This window comes from Lycium barbarum, chromosome 9 (genome assembly GCF_019175385.1).
Source record: "Lycium barbarum isolate Lr01 chromosome 9, ASM1917538v2, whole genome shotgun sequence".
Taxonomy (NCBI): Eukaryota; Viridiplantae; Streptophyta; class Magnoliopsida; order Solanales; family Solanaceae; genus Lycium; species Lycium barbarum.
The window spans coordinates 113867914-113890029 of NC_083345.1; the positions used below are offsets into that span (position 1 = coordinate 113867914).

The following is a 22116-nucleotide window of genomic DNA, read 5'->3' on the forward strand; positions in this document are numbered from 1 at the left end:
AAACTCCTGCAGAGCAAATACCGGCATTGTACCATAAGCTGAATTTACATAAATCCCTGAACTCATGATGATTAGTAAATATACCTGTGATGTGGTTTGTTTTGTTAAGTTGTCTCCTTGGCTTTCTGTACAGCAACTCCCTGAGTTTTGTTTGTCAATTTTGCTCTTTTCCTCACCTGAGATTTGATCCTGTGATAGATTTTCTATGAATTATTCACAAAAAATGCATGTATAATGAAGTTAAATAGGGAAAATGTTGCAAAGGTGATGCAAAGAATATCTGGCTACTGGTTATAGAAATTAAAATCTGGAAGACTATTGTCTTGGAGCACACCAATCAGAAACCAACCCCCCCTGAATTTTTAACCATAAACATAAGGTAATTAGCTTTGTCATTTGGAATACCAAAGCAGCATTTGATTCACACACATAAACTGCATTGCATCAGCTCTTTAAATTGTATTTTGAATCAAGTAGCAATGCATCAAACACATCATTCAGAAAGTTCCTGCCCAAAACCAGGAAGATAAACTGCTGTGGAAACATTCTTCTTTTTTCTTTTTTTTGGGTGGGTGGGGGTGGGTGGGGGGATAGTATGTGATTTAATGGTAAAAGATATGCAACAGATATACAGGACTCATATACAAATACAACTGTTAAACAGTAAGACATCTGCTTTTGCCACAAACAGGGAAGGCCAACAGAGGAATTCTGTGTTAAAAATAAGAGGAGAAAGCTCCTTACCAAAATTAACCAAATCATAGATATAATCTTGCCATACATGGAAAAATACTATTACATCAGAAAACTGAAAGGGAAAAAAATAAATCATGCCTTTGAACTCATACTACACTAACAAAAACATTTCTGGCTCATAATGCCAACAGTATCCAAACTAACTATGCATCATGGTAATGATGCAACTTGTACAGTAACACTTTTCCTTCAGCATTTCCCGTAGCCATGAATCCTCCGTGAGGACTAAAATCCAAGCAGCGAGGATAGTGCACAGCCCGATTTGCAGAGGGCCAGTTTGAAAAAACTGTAAATGATGGAATGTGAATTAGCTTTGAGCTGTTTTTCTTCATGCTAGAACTGATGGCTAATATTTGAGCATCATGGTTAAATTTCATAAAATCCACTTTCGTGGTCAGATTCTCAATTGCCTTGATTGGTTTTCTCTTTCCCCCTAAAAACTCTTGTCTGTTATAAATATTTACGATTCCACTGTCTGAACCAGAAGCAAACAAACTTCCATTTGGCGAAGCACAAAGAGCTGTACCATTTATGGATCCTTCATCTACACCTTTATGAATGCAAGTCCTTGTTCTCAAATCCCAATGGTAAATCTGTCCATCTCCACCAGAGCTCAGTAATTGTCGTCCGTCATCAGTGAATGTCACGGAGCGTACAGTTCCGTTCATTTTTAGTGTCCCAATTAGCTCCTTTGTTTTGGAGGAAACTAGCAAAATATATCCTTCATTACCAAGAAAAGCAATTGTACCTGAATCAGGAGAAACCTCAAAACTTTCAAGGCTCTTTTCTTCCCTGCCAACTAGAGGACCTACTTTATCTACACTTGCTTTGACCAAGTCTAGTACATGAAAGAACTTTCTTCTTCCTGATACAATAACTTGAGACCCATTGGGCAAAAAAGACGCCTTTTTAATTGGAAAATCCTCAAGAAAGATGCTTTGTATCTTCGTGTTACGTTTCCCATCAATCTGGAAAAACCTGAGTTTTTTATCCAATCCACCAACAAGGAGCAACTGAGAATTCCTGTGGAACTCAACAGAATTTATCGGTGCATTTGATGGATCAACTGCATTTGCATCAACCAGTCTCGAATATTCAAGAAGCCCAGGTAACAATTTCGTGCGACTTTTGACAACAAGATCTTCGTTTGATTGAAGAATATCATCGGCCAATAAGCCCTCAGTATGTTTACCTTCATCGTCAGAATCTTCATCAGAACTATAGCTTCTCCCTTGAGAATCAATTCGGGCCCATTCGGTGCCTGGATTAAGTTTAGCATGTTGAGCCCTTAGTCTTTCCACGTACGTCGAACCAGATATCACATCCTCGCCCTCTTCTTTCCTCAGCTTCCTCAATCTGTTCACACTCGCTATTTTTATACTAGTCTTCTCTTCTTCTTCATCTACCCACACAGGTTTCCGCTCTTTCTCCACTTCCGCCATACCTTCTTGCACCACCTGTGGTTCCCCCTCATAAACAGACAACGCACTATCCGCGACCCGGTCCACAAAGAACATAGCAGAATCGTCTCCTCCATCGTCTTTCCCGAAACCAACAGGGTTATATAAGGAACCGAACAATAAGTTCTCAAGCTTTTTCATTTCCATCTCCTCCTCGACTTCTACTTCTTTATTCTCTTCTTTCTTTCTCTTCCTATTAACTTTTTTCTCGCTTTTAGACTTTTCATCCCCGATTGATTGAGTTATATTCTGTGATAATAAACTCGCCATTTTCCGAATAACGCTATCACTGCAAATAAAGGTAGACTCCAAATTATTACACTCAAATTGGAAAACTTACTAAGGCAATGCAAGTACTTAATCTACTTATTGAAGAAAATCACAAGGAATAAAGAGAAACAGAAGCAAAACACAGCATTAATCATTATAATTTTGTTTTTGCTATTAATAATTTAAGAGAGAAAGAGAAGAATTTACGACTAGGTAGAGAGAGAGAAAGTGGAAACATACAGAGTGATTGCGGTGAGTGGCGGCGAGGAGCAAATGTCAGCTCAGAGAAGGGTTTTTGGTGGTTCTAATTAGGGTTTTCTTTTTGTTTATTTTTCTCTTCTTTAGCAATGCAATAGGAAATTGGGCTCGGGTATGGGTATGGGTTGCTATTCAATTTGGCCCATTTTCATTCCCTTCTTACTTTGATGAAATAGACTGGTCTTTAATTTTTGGGGAACTTTATGGTCAAAGTATACACTACCTATATGCTTCGAATGTATAAGTAGTGTATAGGTATGTATAGCATATGTATATTTTAATATAAACTATACACTACTCTATACATTGTGTATACATATTTTGTATACTAGATGGACGAATGGAGTTTGGTTGTAATTCTCCTTTAATTTTTACTCTTCAAAATAGATCTTATGTCTAGCGAGGCATAAGTCTAAGAACGTGAGCCATAACTTGTGAGATACTATGATGTAAAAATATAAATTTATGCTCCGCAAAAAAATTGTTTGCCTTGAGGACAAAAATAAGCCGAACATAAAATAGGGCAAAAAGTTTAAATGACATACCAAATTTACGTGATTCTTAATGATTTTAAAGTTATTTTTTAGAGAAACTTACATAAACAGTTACCTTTTATAAGCTTCTAACAATATATAGCTACAAGTTTGGTAATTACAAATCGTAGCTACCTTTAATGTCTCAGCTGCTGTATTTCATCGTTTTGAAATACAGCGAAATACAAATGTCCTAGCGGCTGTATTTCAGCGTTTTGAAACACATAGAAATACAAAATCGTGAAACACAAACCGTAACTACCTTTTATGTTGTTTCGACTGTATTTTCGTGTTTTTAAATACATGTATGATAAAAACAGAGTGGAATAAAATCTTTTAAATACACGAACGAGTTGTGTATTTCATTGTATTTATAAACTGATAATCCTTTTGTTTTCACTATATTTCAATGTATTTGGATATATTGTTCAGTTGTATCAACCTTATCCCATGTCACATGTATTTGACTGAGTTGTATATTTTATATATTGATGTATCCTTCTTCTTCTTTTTTTTTTTAAATTGTATTGGCTGCATTTGGTTGTATTCATATCATTCAAACACCACATACAGTCAAATATATCTATTTTTCCCAAAAATACAATCAGCCAAATATATTAAACTTATATTTACACTCAAAAAATGACAAAATACACTCAAATCCTCATTAGATTTTACTCAATATTGATTCAAATTCATCATTTTAACAGATAGACAATCGGCTAATGCACCAAAGCTCGATAAGAGATGTATGTTACCGAACCCAATGCTCCATAACAATTATTTAGCAGCAACAACATGAAGTTTATTTGTTTAGCAGTTTATTCAGTAATTTGAGCTTATATGTGTATTTTATTTGATACTTTGATTTAGAAGCTTACTTGTATAGGTGATTTATTACGTCATTATTCACTGCTATTTTGAACGCTTGTCTCAAGGGTAAGACATGGGCAGGTTGAAGATATTACTAGGTCATTTGATTTTGATTCACCATTTACTGGGGTTGAGATGACGCGAATCCAATCTCATCTCCAGAGCTATACCTATATCTTATGAAAATTTTGATTCTCCTTAACTTAGTTAATAAATAAGGCGGGATGAAGATCCTGATTTGGACCCTCGTTATCAAACTTATGATCGTAAAGAACTCAAAATCATATATAGTCAAACGATCCAAACTAGGTTGAGAGCACCGAAACATGTCCTTTCTTTTTACTACCAGTCAAAGAGGAATGTAAAATGTCAGGCAAGGAGTAGATACCCGAGAGACTGAGTCCATAGTCAAGAGGGAAAGGATACATTGCTACTACCGGGTCTCGTTGTTTTTGTTTTTTAGGTCGCGCTCTTTAATCTTCAAAATAGCAACCGAAATAGTTGTCCCTATTGCATTTTAGATATCTACAGAGCTATCCAGCTTAACGCCGACTTTCATTTCACTCCACTTTCACTTTCAGAACAGGAACTTCGATTTTTACAATTGCAATGTCGAATTTGACTTTCCGGAACTTTTGCTTCTGTTTTATATTAGACAACCATAAGATTAAGCACTTATGGGGGAAGTCAGAAGTTCTTCCGCTCAAAATTGCATAAGAGAAGAAAGTTCACACTTGGGGTTTTGAATAAAATAGTCTTTTCATTTTTTTTAGTTTTTTTTTTCATATCGAAACAGTAACGTGAAGGAAAGGTATTACACCGGGTGTAAATTGTAAAAAATCTGTTATATATAGAGCAAAGCATTTTTCTTACCAAATCTAAAAAGGTATAGCAATTTCATTGTCAAATTGTATTCATTTAATGGATGATCACAAGCTTCCGAGTGACCGTCAGGGGACCTCATAAGAATAGGACATGCAAAACTAACAATATATCACTTTTCCATGATTATGAACTAGAAGTAGGAAATTATACTTTTTGATACAGATCGTGATTGATTAAATTGATAACTTCACATAATTAAACGTAAAGCTTCCTTTGTTGGCTGACTAAGTTTCTTGTAGAACTTGTAATACTTGAAAAAATTCCTGATGTTAAGATTGTTGAAAAAGGTGAAAATAACAATGGATGAAATACAGCTTGTGGAATTTTCTGTCATTTTTACCAATTGTAAACCAAAGATGTTTTTTTTTTAATGGCTCATGCATGTCGCGGAAGTTTCCTTAAGCACCTCTTAATATTATCATAAGTATAGCGAGTCTTTGTCTACTGTGACATTAGAGGGCCCTTTGTTGTTGATGTACACTTAAAACTGCTTAATTATTGCAGTAGATCTCTACTCATATTAATTACACAACACTATTTAACGGTCTATACTCCTCTGTCATTATTTTTAATTTCAAATTATAGAAAAAAAGAAAAGAAAGTGGTTTACAAGAAACACTCAAGAATAAATGTCCGGATTTATATTTGATGCCCTAACCCTTTGTACATCTGAGCACTAGTCACTCTTTTATGAACAACGGCACTATGATATGTCAATACATACATTACAATGATGCTAAGTCACCACCAAGGATTGTGGTGGAATGGATAAGATTCCTCTATCTTTAACAAGAGGTCTCGGGTTCGAGCCCCGAGAATGAAAAAAATTCTGGTATGGAGTGTTTTACCCTTTAATGGGTCTTATGCGGCATGAACTCGGAAACCCGAGATTCAGGTTGCGTAAGGCTCATTTAAGGGGAAAATGCTCCTTGTCAGGAATTTCTCTGTTCTCAGGGCTCGAATTCGAGATTTCAGATTAGAGATAAAGGTATCTCATCCATCCCGTCACATCCTTTTGTGATTGAGTTCACCTATCTATTGAATTCTCCGCATTCAAAATTATGGAGAAGTGTTCATTACCATCTATCGAGCTTGAAATTTAGTGCAAATACGATCCAAGAGTTCCAAAACTTTTTGTTGCTTAATTAATCAAAATCGAGACATCATCTAAACTATTGCAATTTTGTTATATCTGTTACTTTAGGCGACTACTTTTGACCAATTCAATGTCTCTTGTTTATAGTTTACGTGCTTAACACTAAGATACTCAACGTGTTTGGAGAAATTCAAACTATTATTGAGTGACTCTATAGAGAAAAGGACCAAAATCATCCATAATGTTTGGGTTTGGATCAAAATCATACATATTCTTTCATATGGTGCACTAATAGTACATTATGTTTGCATAAGTGGTGCACTTTTAGTCACAATCCCAAATAAATTTAACGGAAAAGAACAAAAATGCTCCTGAACTTTTAGAAAAGGTATAAAAATACCCTTTATTCATCTATTTTGCTAAAACTACCCCTCAATTCAACTTTTTGGCTCATTTATTCCCCTTGACTAACGGACAACACTAATTTTTTTTAAAAAAAAAAAATTAAATTGCACATGACATTTTATTACTGAAAAATTTATTTATTCTTTTAAAAAGAAATCTGAAACCTTGGAATTTTTTTAAATTTGGAAAACTTTTTTTTAACGAGTAAAACCTTGACTAACGGACAACACTAATTTTTTTTCTTTTCAAAATGTGAAAAATTGGATTTTTATAAAAATCTGAAAAAATTAAATTTTTTATGGAAAAACAGTGTTTAAAAAAAAAACCAGAAAACTATCTTTTTTTAAATCTAGAAGAAAATTATGGAGTATTAGTTTTGCACATTTTACTTAAAAAAAAAAATTAGTTTTTCAGATTTAAAAATTGAATTTTCTAAAAACAAAAATGGGGTTTCCACCCGTTAAATTTTTTTTTCCAAACTTAAAAAAATTCCACATGTTTTAATGAAAATCCAATTCTGTTTATATATATATATATATATATATATATATATATATATATATATATATATATATATATATATATATATATATAAAAGGCTTACTACATTTGTTTTTTTAAAAAATGGACGTTGAAAAATTATTTTTCCTTATTCTACAAATAACGATTTTTCAGATTTCTTTTTAAAAGAATAAATCAATTTTTCAGTAATAAAATGTCATGTGCAATTTAATTTTTTAAAAAAAATAAATAAATTAGTGTTGTCCGTTAGTCAAGGTTTTACTCGTTAAAAAAAAAGTTTTCCAAATTTAAAAAAATTCCAAGGTTTCAGATTTCTTTTTAAAAGAATAAATCAATTTTTCAGTAATAAAATGTCATGTGCAATTTAATTTTTTAAAAAAAATAAATAAATTAGTGTTGTCCGTTAGTCAAGGTTTTACTCGTTAAAAAAAAGTTTTCCAAATTTAAAAAAATTCCAAGGTTTCAGATTTCTTTTTAAAAGAATAAATTAATTTTTCAGTAATAAAATGTCATGTGCAATTTATTTTTTTTAAAAAAAAAAATAGTGTTGTCCGTTAGTCAAGGGGAATAAATGAGCCAAAAAGTTGAATTGAGGGGTAGTTTTAGCAAAATAGATGAATAAAGGGTATTTTTATACCTTTTCTAAAAGTTCAGGGGCATTTTTGTTCTTTTCCGTTAAATTTATTTGGGATTGTGACTAAAAGTGCACCACTTATGCAAACATAATGTACTATTAGTGCACCATGTGAAAGAATATGTATGATTTTGATCCAAACCCAAACATTATGGATGATTTTGGTCCTTTTCTCGACTCTATATCTCAATTTATTAGAAATATTTGTCGATTCAACTCATTTTAAAATTTTGCATGACTAGAGAAAAGAAAATTAGAGGGATTAAAACTTAGAATAATATTACTGATTAATTCAAATGATCCATCTTAAATATGATAAAAAGCAATTTGAACTTACCTATCGATATTTTGTGTTATAATATTTAATGATTTCTGGATACTTCTACATTTCTTTTATAGTGTGGAAACCGAGAAAGATTTTATAGAGCTTAAATACCAAAGTGATTTGTTACATGAAACATCTTGTAGTTGTCTGATTTGATTTTAACATCAATATAGTAAGCTGATAGGAAAATCTTTATTTGAAAAAATAAATCGAATCATGTTAGTAATATTAACACAAAATATGTACATGAGCCATTTATTCGACGAGAGCACGATAGCTAGTGGATCGTAGAAATTAGTCTAAGGCTTAGGGTGTGTGCGGTATGAAGGAAAACATTTTTCGGAAATTTTTTTGCAATTTTCTCATGTTTGGTTGGTCAAAATGTTTTAGAAAACATTTTCTCTAAGAAAATAAGTTCCTTAAAAATGAGAAAAATGACTTCTCTAATAAAAGTAGAAAAAACAAATTCAATAAGTAACATTCCAAGCTTACCGTTTCCTCCCCACCTCATCCCACTCTCACAATAATTTGCTAGATTACATATAAATGCTCTTGAAATAATTTTTTTTTTTACTTACTTACAGAGAATAAGTAAGAAACTTACTTATTTTTCAAGAAAACATTTTCTATAGAAAATATTTTCCTTCCTACCAAATACAACCTTAATCGTCAGTTGTTGTCATTGTATCAATGGAGTTTAATCAGTGACACATCAAGGATTTTCATTTGGGGGAGGGGTGGCATGGTGTGTGGGGTTTTGGGGGGCGGGGGGTGGGTGGGGGCGAAGTTTCAAAATATAAAAATATTAAACACACGAAAAACCTTAAGAGATTCAATTCCTACTATACATGCATATAAATACAAATTTACCAGTTTCGAAAAAGAAAAAAAAAGAATCATTATAATTTTGTTTTTGCTATTAATAATTAAAGAGAGAAAGAGAAGAATTTACGACTAGGTAGAGAGAGAGAAAGTGAAAACATACAGAGTGATTCCGGTGAGTGGCGGCGAGGAGCAAATGTCAGCTCAGAGAAGGGTTTTTGGTGGTTCTAATTAGGGTTTTCTTTTTGTTTATTATTCTCTTCTATTGGGCTCGGGTATGGGTTTCTGTTCAATTTGGCCTATTTTCATTCCCTTCTTACTAATGGGCAATTTGCAGAATTGTGCTTCGCTAGGGGTGGTCTTTAATTTTTGTCCCTCAAATAGGCGGTCTTCAATTTTTGTCTTTCGTTAAAAATCTCTTAGTTTCAGATTCGAATTTCTGCTCAGTTAAAAATTAAAGAAAAATTCGCAAGCTAGAGTTTGAATTCGCAAGGCGGAGTTTTGTCACTCTGTCTTAAGGCAGAATTTTAGCCTAAATAAGGCAGAGTTTTGTATGGATAGAATTTTGCAAAACTCTGTCTCTGCCTTGCAAATTCAAACATTTTCCTTGAGATTTTTTTTTTTTTTATTGAGCTGGGATTCGAACCCTGAACCTTGGGGTATTAGGTGAAGGTAAAAAATTAAAGACCACCAATTTGAAGGACAAAAATTAAAGACCACCCCAAATGAAGGCTAATCCACGAAAAAAAAAAAAAAGCCTTACTAATTCCAGGAAATTACATTTGGAGATAGGTAGTCTTCAACTTTGACCCCTTAATTTTTATGGCCAAACTTTCAGTCAAAACTTGCTAAATTTGAAGTTTTACACATGGGATAAGCAGGGTCCAAAATTCAAGATCACCCACCTTCGGAGTTATTCTTGTAAATCACTTTTTATTATTCGTAAAAACACTCAAAATTGGATGGGTTGGCCACTTTTTGGACCCTTCTATTGTTCATCGAACGACTGAAATTTGATTGAAATAATTAATTTTTAGTTACACTGACCCTTTTGCCTTTATTTTCTTCGTTTGAAAGTGGCAAACAATCACGACTTCTAGCCTGTTTAGCCAAATCTTGTGAGGCCAAAAGTGCTTATTTTAAAAAAGTGCGGTGTTTAGCCAAACTTTTGGGAGAAAATAAGTATTTCACAGGAACAGCAGAAGTTGTTTTTTATAAGCTAAAAAAATTATTTTTCCCCAAAAGCACACTTATGAGAAAATACACTTAGAAGCACTTTTAAAAGTTTGATAAAAAACTAATTGTTGCTCAAAAAGTTTTTTTTTATGTAATTGGCCAAACACAAATTGCTTCTCACCATAACTTTTTTTTTTTCCTGAAAAGCATTTTTAGAAACAATGTTTTTTCAAAATATGCAGATTTTAGAAGCATGGCCAAACATGCTAGAAATGTGACCGATTTTTCTCCTGAAATTTGTAATTTTTGTTGTAGCATACGAGAATAGAGCGAGGAGTTCTCTAGTACGCCAATGCTAATGATACGACCAGATATGACAAACAAGGAATTGAAAGTAGGGGTGTACAAAAACCGGTTTAACCGATAAATCGAACCAATAAAAACGCTATAGGTTTATCGATATGGGTTATTGTGTTAACGGTTTGTAAACAATTCTATAAAACAAAAATTATTGGGTTATCGGTTCGGTTTCCGATTTTAAGGATTTAGTTAATGGTAAAATCCATAACCCAATAAGCTTAATTTTAAAATTACATTTTATCCCTAATTATATATTATTGGCTTTAAATCATAATTTTTAAATTCAAACCCTATTTGTAAATTATTTACCGCAGCCACGCTTATTCTAATTATATCCTCTCAATTCTCATACGAACTAGGGCTTGCGATGCCTCTCTGCCTCACTTCTCAAACGAAACTACGGCTTACAAGTTCTCTTAGTTTTGGATCTTTGAAGTTGTTGGCTTGGTGTTGTTGTTGCTTACTGCTTTCTTCTACATTTTATAGTTTGTCTTGTTGCTGGTGTTTTTTCTGAAAAAGTTGGCCTTGTTTATAAACAAATGAACTAAGAGCTACCCTTTTTTTATTTTTGAAAGATTGCTACATTGCATTTTATAATTTTTGTCTTGTAATTTATGTAGACTTTATGCATGAAGGCAGTGTATATATGAACAAATGAAAATAAGAGAAAGTAAAAAAAATAGCGGAGCATTTTCTTATTGATTAAAACGAAAACCGAACAGTTAAAGGACCGATAACGAATATCTTAGCAGTTTGGTTTGGGTTTAGCGTATTTACAAATCGAAAACTGCTAACCCAACCCAATAATTCACAAAACTGAACCGACCGATAAGCACCCCTAATTGAAAGATAGGAGATATATACAAGATTTGTTAAAGAACTAGCAATGATTAGAGACTAAGGGCTCGTTTAGTACGAGGGATAAGGATAAATAATCCCGTGACTATATTTGAGATGAGTTTATCTCACGTTTGGTTGGGATAAAATAGCAGTATAACTAATCCTGGGATTAGTTATCCTGGGATTATAATGGTGTTCACTGATGCTCCAATGACTCTTGTTTGAATTCACAACATTCCTAGCTAGCTGTGCTGACACATGTATGTAATACCAATGCTAACATTGATAATGTTTTAACTCAAAATTATCACATGATTAAATGTTTCTTTCCAAAATTTATAGCTATTCATAACTAGCTATTTAGACAGTACTGTTGGAGGTACCGGCTCTCCAACTTAGCAATTCAATGATCTCCTGGTTATTGCTAACCTATAATAACATTATTTGCCCCTCCCTCTCCCCTATTAACTCGGTGAAAAGAATTACTATTAATGTTGTAGACTCACTTTAACATTAATTTTTTTTAAGAAAAATACAACTATAAAGCTTTCTTTTTTGTAACTGACAAATCTTAGTACTTTACCACTTGAATCATCCATGAAGAATTCTTTTGCACAATTTATGTATCATCTCTGATCAGAACCAAACATGGGTTGCATGAGGAGAATGATATGATGTTAGTACACAAGGGGAATTCCTTAACTCATTCTACTTTTGGTTTGATTCAGTACTATAAAGTACTAACAGATAAATACAAGAACCAAGGACTGAAGGTTCTGAAGCATAAGGCAACCTGTACAACTCTATGAAATATATGGACTAATTTAGGTGCAGTTTCTTTTTCTTCCCTTCTACTCAAACCTTTTAACATCTACCAATAGTGAGAAAGAACTACTGAAAAACATTTGCCTTTTGAGGAAAAAAGAATTCAAGGTGGCAAACAGACTTGCTTGGAGGTTTTCCGGGTGCAGACATCATGAATATTGCCCAATGCCTATCTTCCTGCACTGTCTAACATTGCTAGTTAATCAATAGCACTAAATTGTGTAAATAACCATTTAATAACACCCAAAGCCAGCATTCCTTTCCTCATGGTGGAAAAGCTAATTCCGGACAATTTTATTAGACCTAGCTTGACTTATCTCAGGCAAAAGGTGAAGTAGTTTTTGCAGAACTGCAGTTTAAAAGCTATAAATGAGTGAAAGAAATACCATGGATATTACTAGTCTGGCAGAAAATGAACAATATGTCAACAAATAAAAAAGAGAAAACTAAAAGAGAAAAGACCAGTGATCCTTACCTCTATATATCTGAGCTTGAAGAGGGTGTCTGACAAGGAGAAAACTAGTTTATATACAATCTAATGGTAGGGATTAAACTCTTATATCAAGCCAATAACCGGAGGGCATTGCATACACCTTCCATTCTAATTCAAAAAAATACAAGACAAAGAAACCTAACTAAACAACCCTCTGAAGACGATTTGATTGTGACTTCCACTTAAAAACAATGACCTCGAATTCAGAATTCCCCATCTCCTCGATTTGTATTTCCTTAATTTTGAGGGCAGCATTTACAACAGAGTCGCGACATGATCTTATCTCAATCAGTTGCATTGTGCGCTTGCTCCCAAAACTTTCAGGGATTTCCTCTAGGTTCCAACAACTTTGCACCAGTAATTGCTGAAGGTTTGGATATGAGTCATCAGAGGCAGTCCATTCTGAGAATCCTAGATTTTTTAGTTTCAAAACTTTAAGGTTAGGAAACTCCCCGTCCTTAGCGTCCCATTTTCTCCCTTCGAAAGTAGCATTTCCCTCTAATTTCAGAACTTCAAGGTTGGATAATCTGCCAATGGTTGAAATTTTACTCCAAGGGAGCTCAAGTACCAGAGTTAATTTCTTGAGGTTTGATGGGAATGTAAAGTCTTCAAAACCATTGGGATCCACCACTGGCGCAAACTCAGAGACACCAATCTTGAGAGATTTGAGTTGTCTGAGAGAGTCAAAAGAAGGAAAGAAATTGCAAGAAGAGATGTTATCCTCCCGTGTTCAGAACTGTTGTAAAGCAGAATTAGAAACTGGAAAGAAAACCAGTAAGTAGAAAATGAAAACAGCAACTGTGTGAATAAAATTAACAAATATCCGAGACCACAGAATTCACTGTGTGTCCTTAAGGAATTTAACCCCCTCACTGTACCCGAGGTTACGGATTATTTCCTCCCAGGATATAACGGATATACCTGTCGTAGGAGTGGCGGTACCTCAAACGCCTACGACTTCGGCGAACTCAAATGTGGCAACGATCAGATCATTTGACCAAATCCAAATCCAAATCCAAATCCGAAGCCGAGCCGAGCGACGACGACGGCGCGAGGGGAGTCCCTCTTCTTGACCCTTTAAGAGCTAGAGGAAGTGCTTTCTAATATAAGCACATAACTTTCCCTTTCTACCACCAATGTGGTACAAGGCTCTTTTTTCAAAGGAACTTTGCTTTGAACTTCATTTTCCTTCCATTATCTTTTTCCCTCCATTTCTCATTCACACCAACTTAGCTAGCTTCAATCATTAACTAGCTTTAACAATCCCCCACATGAATGGGGAATGGCTATATTATGGAAAAACATGCATGACAAAAATACTGTGCGATTCGTAAGCAAGGATTAATCGCATCTGGATAAGTAGATTTCTCTTTGAACTTTCCGTAGTGAACATATGTCGGATATACTCGGTCAATCGGTAGATTTGATATCTTTGAACCGTCGAGCTTTGGTGTATACCTAGACAACCACATGTCACACAATTAACCCTTTAACCATCTTTGGTTCTCATTGTTTTGTTCGTTTCAGCCATGAACACTGTCTGGTTCATAAGTGCGTAGAGAATTGGCCTCACAGAATTCTCCTTGAAGCGGCTTACACTTCACACTTACATAGGTGATTTCCAAATGTGTCATCCCATAGATACACTATTTGATATACCCCGTATCAAACTTAGAAACCATTAAAAAGCCATGATGCTTTATCCAGGTACTGAACATTGTCTCATCACGAGAATGGACCAAAAGGTTATTGTGACAATGTTGAACCGTCATCAATGACTTTGTTTGATCTCTTTGAACCTAGATCTTGGGATCTCCAGTCTTCTAGGTAGAGTTACCGCCACGATGACTTGTCCTCGGCCAAAGTCCCATTTCTTTCGATGATCTTTCAACCACTTCTCTAGTTAGGCCTTTAGTTAGTGGATCCGACACATTATCTCTTGACTTAACATAGTCAATTGTGATAATTCCACTAGAGAGTAGTTGTCTAACGGTATTATGTCTTCGTCGTATGTGACGAGACTTTCCGTTGTACAAAACGCTCCCGGCTCTTCCTATTGCCGCTTGGCTATCACAATGTATGCATATAGGAGCCAACGGTTTGGGCCAAAATGGAATGTCTTCTAAGAAATTCCGGAGCCATTCAGCTTCTTCACCGGCTTTGTCTAAAGCTATGAACTCAGATTCCATTGTAGAGCGGGCGATACATGTCTGTTTGGATGACTTCCAAGACATTGCTCCTCCACCTATGGTAAAAACATATCCACTTGTGGATTTAGTTTCAGTTGAACCGGTGATCCAATTTGCATCACTGTATCCTTCAATAACTGCAGGATACCTATTATAATGCAAAGCAAAGTTTTGAGTATGTTTCAAATACCCCAAAACTCGTTTCATTGCCAGCCAATGATTTGGTCGGGATTACTAGTGTAGCGACTTAGTTTACTTATAGCACACGCAATATCAGGTCGCGTACAGTTCATGATATACATCAAACTTCCCAACACTCTGGCATAATCCAATTGAGAGTGACTTTCACCTTTATTCTTTGCAAGAGCAAGGTTCATATCAATTGGTGTCTTTGCAACTTTAAAGTCCAAATATTTGAACTTTTCAAGTACCTTTTCAATATAATGAGATTGTGACAATGGTAGACCTTGAGGAGTCTTATGGATTTTAATTCCCAGAATTAAATCGGCAACTCCTAAGTCTTTTATATCAAACTTGCTAGCAAGCATGCGCTTGGTAGCATTTATGTTAGTAATGTCGTTACTCATTATCAACATATCATCCACGTACAAACAAACAATGACGACGTGGTTAGGAGTGTTCTTAATGTAGACACATTTATCACACTCATTTATCTTGAATCCATTTGACAGCATCGTATGGTCAAATTTTGCATGCCACTGTTTGGGTGCTTGTTTTAGTCCGTAAAGAGACTTAACAAGTCGACACACCTTTTTCTCTTTCCTTGGAACTACAAACCCTTCAGGTTGTTCCATGTAAATTTCTTCCTCTAACTCTCCATTTAGGAAGGCTGTTTTCACATCCATTTGATGGATTTCTAGACCGTACACGGCGGCTAACGCTACTAACACCCGAATAGATGTAATCCTTGTTACCGGCGAGTATATATCAAAGTAATCAAGACCTTCTCGTTGTCTAAATCCTTTAACAACTAGTCTTGCCTTATATTTATCAATACTACCATCAGCTTTCATTTTCCGCTTGAAAATCCATTTGGAACCTAAAGGTTTATTCCCTGGAGGAAGATCAACCAATTCCCAAGTATGGTTGTCCAATATAGATTCTATCTCACTATTGATTGCCTCTTTCCAAAATTGAGCTTCTGATGAAGACAGAGCTTCATTGAAAGTTCGAGGCTCATTTTCCAACAAAAATGTTAGAAACTCTGGTCCAAAGGAAGTAGACGTCCTTGTTATACCCCATTTTAACCGGGTTGAAGCGGAGTACAACATATTGGAGATTCCTAGATTGCTTTGTTTTAAGGAGTCGCCACCTAATTGATTTTACGGTGAATTAGGACACCTAGATATTAACTAAGGTAAAGCTAAAACTAAACCTCTGTTAATGGTCTGCTTAACCAGTGTGATTCTAGGTAAGGGTTCTATATTATCCTAAAGGGAAGGAGTTAGGCATCCTTTAGAATCCGTTAACTTACGGTTATCCGACCAAACTTAGGTTAATTAATTAAGGTTAAATATAGGGTTTGAATTTTAAGAAAATAACTTGTAAAATATAGTAGTGCCATTTGAACTAACTTGTAGGAAGATATAATAATTTGCATAAAGGGAATGCTTCTAAAAATGAGACTTATAAATACTGTTAAAACTTTGAATGAGAATAGTAATGTTGTCTGAAAATAAGACTCACGAAATATAATGTTTTGCATAAAAAGGGATTTCAAATACTACTCATAATAGGACTTGTAAAAGGCTTCGAATAATAACGCTACTTAAAACGAGACTAACAATTTGTATAAAAGGATATTCTGAAGTGCTATAAAGTTATGAGTGTCGCTAATGGTTTAAATGGGAATGGAATAATGCTATTCAAAACTAGTTTTACGAAATATAATAATTTGTATAAAAATAGAAGGAGACGCGGGTTAAGGCAATGTTTTATATATATTTGAAACAAACCAAATGATGAAGTATGAATTAACTTTGCATTTTTTAAAAAGATAAATGAAATACAAAATAGCTAGTGAGTTTACTCTATCCCTTTTATTGTTCCTTATTAAATATACTTAGCTAAATATGTATGATCGATTCAAGTTGAAGAGTTTAAAATATACTGGAATTTATATTGGCATATAAATGACGTTTGAAATTTAAAAATAGTAAAGATAAATCATGTTTCCGTTAATTCAAATACGTGGTCATGCTCTTTTAAACAAAATTAATTAACCTAATGAAAGTGAATACTACAAATATTATAGATAAATGCAAAAATGAAAGAGGGTGAATCTTATGGCATTGATTATTGATTTAACTACCCACTACTAGACTAAACCCCGTTAATTTGCTAAGATTCGTCTAAAAAATAAAAACAATAAAGCAGTATAAAGGGTTAGTTGCATAGTACAAGTTTAATGCATAAAATAAAATAAAGGGATAATAAGTATCAAATGGGCTGGCCCATTTGGGGCTGTTGGGCTTCGGCCCAGCAACTCTTATTTTGGCTGGGCCACTGCTGCTGTTACTAGGCCACTGCTGGGCTTCGGCCTAGCAGTCTCCTTTTCTGGATTGCTGTTGGGCTGACACGGGAGGGAATTTCGTTGGGCTTTAGCCCAACATCGGACGCGGAAGTGGGTGAGTCTCTCGGACTCGTATGCGATGATCATGCAACAAACACAAAAAAAAAAAAAAAAAGGATTAATATCTAACCAATAGATACGGTTAAACATGTAACAACACAAATTCAAAACAACTCCTTAGATTATAGGTATACTATGTATATCTAGGTATATTTCATGTATACATATTCATATGAGGTATACTTACAATGTACAACCACAAAAATATGAAGAATGACAAAAGTAAAGCAGCAGTCAATTTTTCCACAATCAACATCACATTTGTAAACTTTCCCACAACATATTACTAAAGTGAAACCTATGGCAACGTTATGCCAAGTGTACTTGTACATGGAAGGTTCAATTATTCAGGCATGATATAAGAACAACACCAAGTTTTAGCTCGGTTCAAAATGATACCAAGAAATATATAAGTAACTTCAAGACTTGCACATGCTATAAACTAAAAAGATATGGCAAAGGACAGGAAATCAGTCTTGCTTTTGAAGGGTAGACTTTAAGTGATCAGTGATCAGATGATTCATTTTAATGGTTTTAAGATTCAAGATCCCATCTCTGGTTAAACTTTACTCTTCCTTTTAAGACTCAGCAACCAAAACAATAAGCCATAACAATGAATTTATCAAGCAGCAACAGATCAGTCTAAAATTTAAAGACTTAGAATTTAGAGTCATTTTTACTACTGTTTTAAAAGCCTACCAGCAACAGCTGACTGGAAAAGAGAGAATCTTGACATGTCATTTCCAGCTTAGACTAATTTCAACAACCCAGTCAGATGATGTGTATTTATCTTCATTGAAACTGAATCAGGCTAGATATAGTGATGGATATTTTATATATTTGAAACTGAATCAACCTTTATATATTTCAACCTACTTGTCATTTATCAGTGAACCATAGACTGAATCTGATAAACAACCAGTGCGAGATAAGGACCAACCAAACTAGTATGCGTAATTCACTTTGATACAATGAAAACTTAAGCAGAATGTAACTAATCTACAGACTGGACTCATTAATTGGATACCCTGGATCTCTAATAAATTTTGTTTTGACTTAAATCAACACACAGATATATTAAAGCAGCAACAGACAAGCATCCTTCAAACAATACACTGAAGATCGAATTATCCATCAAAGAGTACAATGCATTAAACTCGCACTAGACAAAACTAATTCTAAAACAGAACTGGAACAATATCTGCCAATATTATCATATTATCTAAACCAACACGATATGAAGCAAATGAAAACATGTCATACACAAACAGAGGCTAAAGTAGGCGTGATGTCGATCGAACCGATTACTTAATATATTTGAATCTTCGACTAAAACAGGACCCCAGTTAATACATAAGCAAGAATTAAATGTTCCTAAACATGATTAAACTTTACAAATGATAAAGATACCACTAAAACCTGACTGATTTTTTAGCGCATACAATCATGGTTTAAAAACTAACAACAACATAATTGTCCTAATCAGGCTTACTACTAATACAGGACTAACTCATAGTATGAACAGTATGAACAATAATTTAGCCAGACAGAAAACAGCTAAAGGAAGGGGTTTACCTTCTTCGGGTGCAGCGAAATAGGGCGAATGTCTCGAATCTACACTCGAAGACTACTAAATCAGAGATTGCGATGCTTAAACTCACAACAACAAACAAGGCAGACGAAAAAAAAAAAACAGGAAACGAATATTCTAATATTTTTGACTCGATATTTTGGATTATCACAACTACTACAAGCTCAATATTTTGAGGATTTAGTGCGGCTGAAAACTTGCTTTGGGGAATTTCATGAAATAAAAGAAACCGACAGGTTCTTGGGGGGGTTTTTGACTCGAAAAAGAAATCTTGATTCTTAGGGGGATTTCCTGAATCGAAAACTCCTTTTTTTGGGGGGGGGGGGGGGGGGGGAATTACCTCAATCCGAAAATCCTCCCTTTAAACTGTTCTTGTGAGCCCCTTTTATAGGGTTTTTTTTTTTACTTTGTGTTTGAGGAAATAGAGAGAAGGAGGAGCGGGGGGGACAAGACGAGTGGGGGACAGCGTATGGTGGGGGAGCGGAGAAGAAGGAAGAAAGGGAAGGAGAGAGAGGAACGGCGGAGAGGGAGCGGGAAAGGAGAGGGAAAGGGGTGGGATGTGCGGCGGTGGAAGATGAAAAATGAAGGGGAAACGCTAAAAAGGGTTTCCCTTATTTGGGTGAAAAATGGATCGGACCCGGTCCATTTGTGGACCGGGTCAAATTTTAGACTGGGTATTAAAAGGATGGACTAGTGAATTAAAACATGGACTGGTCTAAAAATTGAGATAAAAAATATGGTCTAGTCCAAAAACTATTTAGGAGTTAATTGGACTTTGATTTGGGGTTCGATAAATCAAAATACGGACCGAGTGCAAGAGATAGTTTGGCTTCTAAATTTGAATAAGAGACCCATTTTGATTAACGATGTACTAAGGGTGCCAGAATATCACCTAATACGGAAATATGTAATTACAAAGGATCCGGATAATAAAATTATATGATGTTGCAATGGCCGTGCAACAAATAAACGCTATCATTTTAAATGTGCGAAATAAAATGCGATGTGTATGCGGAAGCTGGTAGAACGTTGAGAAATGCGAATTTCAATAATACTAAATAACAGTAGCGAATAAATAGCGGTAATAATACTGCTAATAATAATAATAATGATAATGGTAATAATAATAATGCTGATGACATAATAATAATTGTAATAGTAATAACAATAGTAATAATAATAATAATAATAATAATAATAATAATAATAATAATAATAATAACAAATAACAATTATTGATAATAACAAAATAGCAGTAATAATAATGATAATAATTAATAACAATAATAATAATAAATTAATAATAAGAAATAATAATAATAATAATAATAATAATAATTAATAATAAGAAATAATAATAATAATTAATAATAAGAAATAATAATAATAATAATAATAATAATTATTAATAATAAGAAATAATAATAATGATGATGATACTAATTAATAATAAAATGATAATTGCAATAGAATAATAAAACGTGGGTATTAATAAGAGACTAATAATTATAGTAAAAATCTAAATATATATTTTAAAAAATTTCCAAAATATCACACGTGCAAATAGGTATTTCGGAGGGGAGGCGGGACAAAATTGGGTGTCAACAGTCCTTTGACGTTTGCTACGTCTTGGATTTTCCTTATCAGGAATATTTTCCTTTGTTTCTTCCCGAGGTCGTTTAGATTCTTTTCTAGACGACTCACATTCCTTTTTATACGGATATATGGTTTCAAAGAAGTCAACATTATCTGATTCAATTACTATATTCACCTGAATGTCGGGATTTTCAGATTTGTGAACGAGAAACCGATATGCCTTACTATTTGTGGCATATCCTATAAAAACACAATCAACGGTTTTAGGTCCTATTTTTACCCTTTTGGGTTTAGGAACTTGCACCTTGGCCAAACACCCCCACACTTTGAAGTATTCCAAATTGGGCTTCCTTCCTTTCCACTTTTCGTATGGAATTGATTTAGTGTTGCTATGGGGCACTCGATTAAGTATTCGGCTAGCTGTTAGAATAGCTTCCCCCCACAAGTTCTGGGGTAACCCAGAACTTATTAACAGGGCATTCATCATTTCTTTTAGTGTTCTATTCTTCCTTTCTGCAATTCCGTTTGATTGTGGCGAGTAAGGGGCAGTCGTTTGATGAATAATACCATATTCCAAACATATTTGTTCAAAAGGAGATTCATATTCACCGCCCCTATCACTCCTTATCATTTTAATCTTTTTGTTAAGTTGAGTCTCAACTTCAGTTTTGTATTGCCTGAATGCTTCAATTGCTTCATCTTTACTATTAAGTAAATAAACGTAGCAATACCGCGTACTATCGTCAATAAAAGTTATGAAGTACTTCTTTCCACCGCGAGATGGGATTAACTTCATGTCACAAATATCTGTATGGATTAAGTCTAAAGGACTTGAATTCCTTTCAATTGACTTATAAGGATGTTTAACATACTTAGATTCAACACAGATTTGACATTTTGATTGATTGCATTCAAACTTAGGCAATACTTCCAAACTAATCATTTTTCGCAAGGTTTTATAATTGACATGTCCTAAACGTGAATGCCATAAATCATTTGACTCAATCAAGTAAGACGAAGCAGAAACTTTATTATTATTAGCAACAACCATTACATTCAGTTTGAAAAGCCCTCTGTAAGGTAACCTTTTCCTATGTACATCTCGTTCTTACTTATTACAACCTTGTCAGAAACATAAACACACTTAAAACCGTTCTTTACTAGAAGTCCGGTAGATACTAGATTTTTCCTAATTTCAGGAACATGACAGACGTTGTTGAGAGTCACCACCTTGCCAGAGGTCATCTTCAGCAGGATCTTTCCATAACCTTCAATCTTGGCCGTTGCAGAATTTCCCATGTAAATGGTCTCGTCGGGCCCGGCGGGAGCATATGAAGCAAAGGCTTCTCTAACAGCACAAATGTGGCGACTGGCGCCAGAGTCAATCCACCACTCCTTCGGATTTCCCACTAGGTTGCACTCAGACAACATAGCGCACAAGTCATCAACCTCATCGTTTGTTTCAACCATATTAGCCTGACCCTTCTTTTTTTCCTTCTTCGGAGCACGACAGTCTGCAGCTTTCTGTCCGATTTTTCCACAATTGTGGCAGTT

General features: G+C 34.4%; 1 protein-coding gene across 1 annotated transcript; it reads right to left on the reverse strand.

Annotated features, from left to right (window-relative positions):
* Positions 1–692: 692 nt before the first annotated feature.
* Positions 693–2854, reverse strand: LOC132609493 (U3 small nucleolar RNA-associated protein 18 homolog). The gene is made up of 2 exons (XM_060323495.1): positions 2727–2854; positions 693–2505 (listed from the first exon to the last, which is right to left on the reverse strand). The coding sequence occupies exon 2, from the start codon at positions 2484–2486 to the stop codon at positions 900–902; it is 1587 nt and encodes a 528-aa protein (XP_060179478.1). The 5' UTR covers positions 2487–2505; positions 2727–2854; the 3' UTR covers positions 693–899.
* Positions 2855–22116: the final 19262 nt, after the last annotated feature.

Excerpts from the sequence above, each read along its gene's own strand:
- LOC132609493 (XM_060323495.1), bottom strand. The coding sequence starts at position 2,486 with ATGGCGAGTTTATTATCACAGAATATAACTCAATCAATCGGGGATGAA.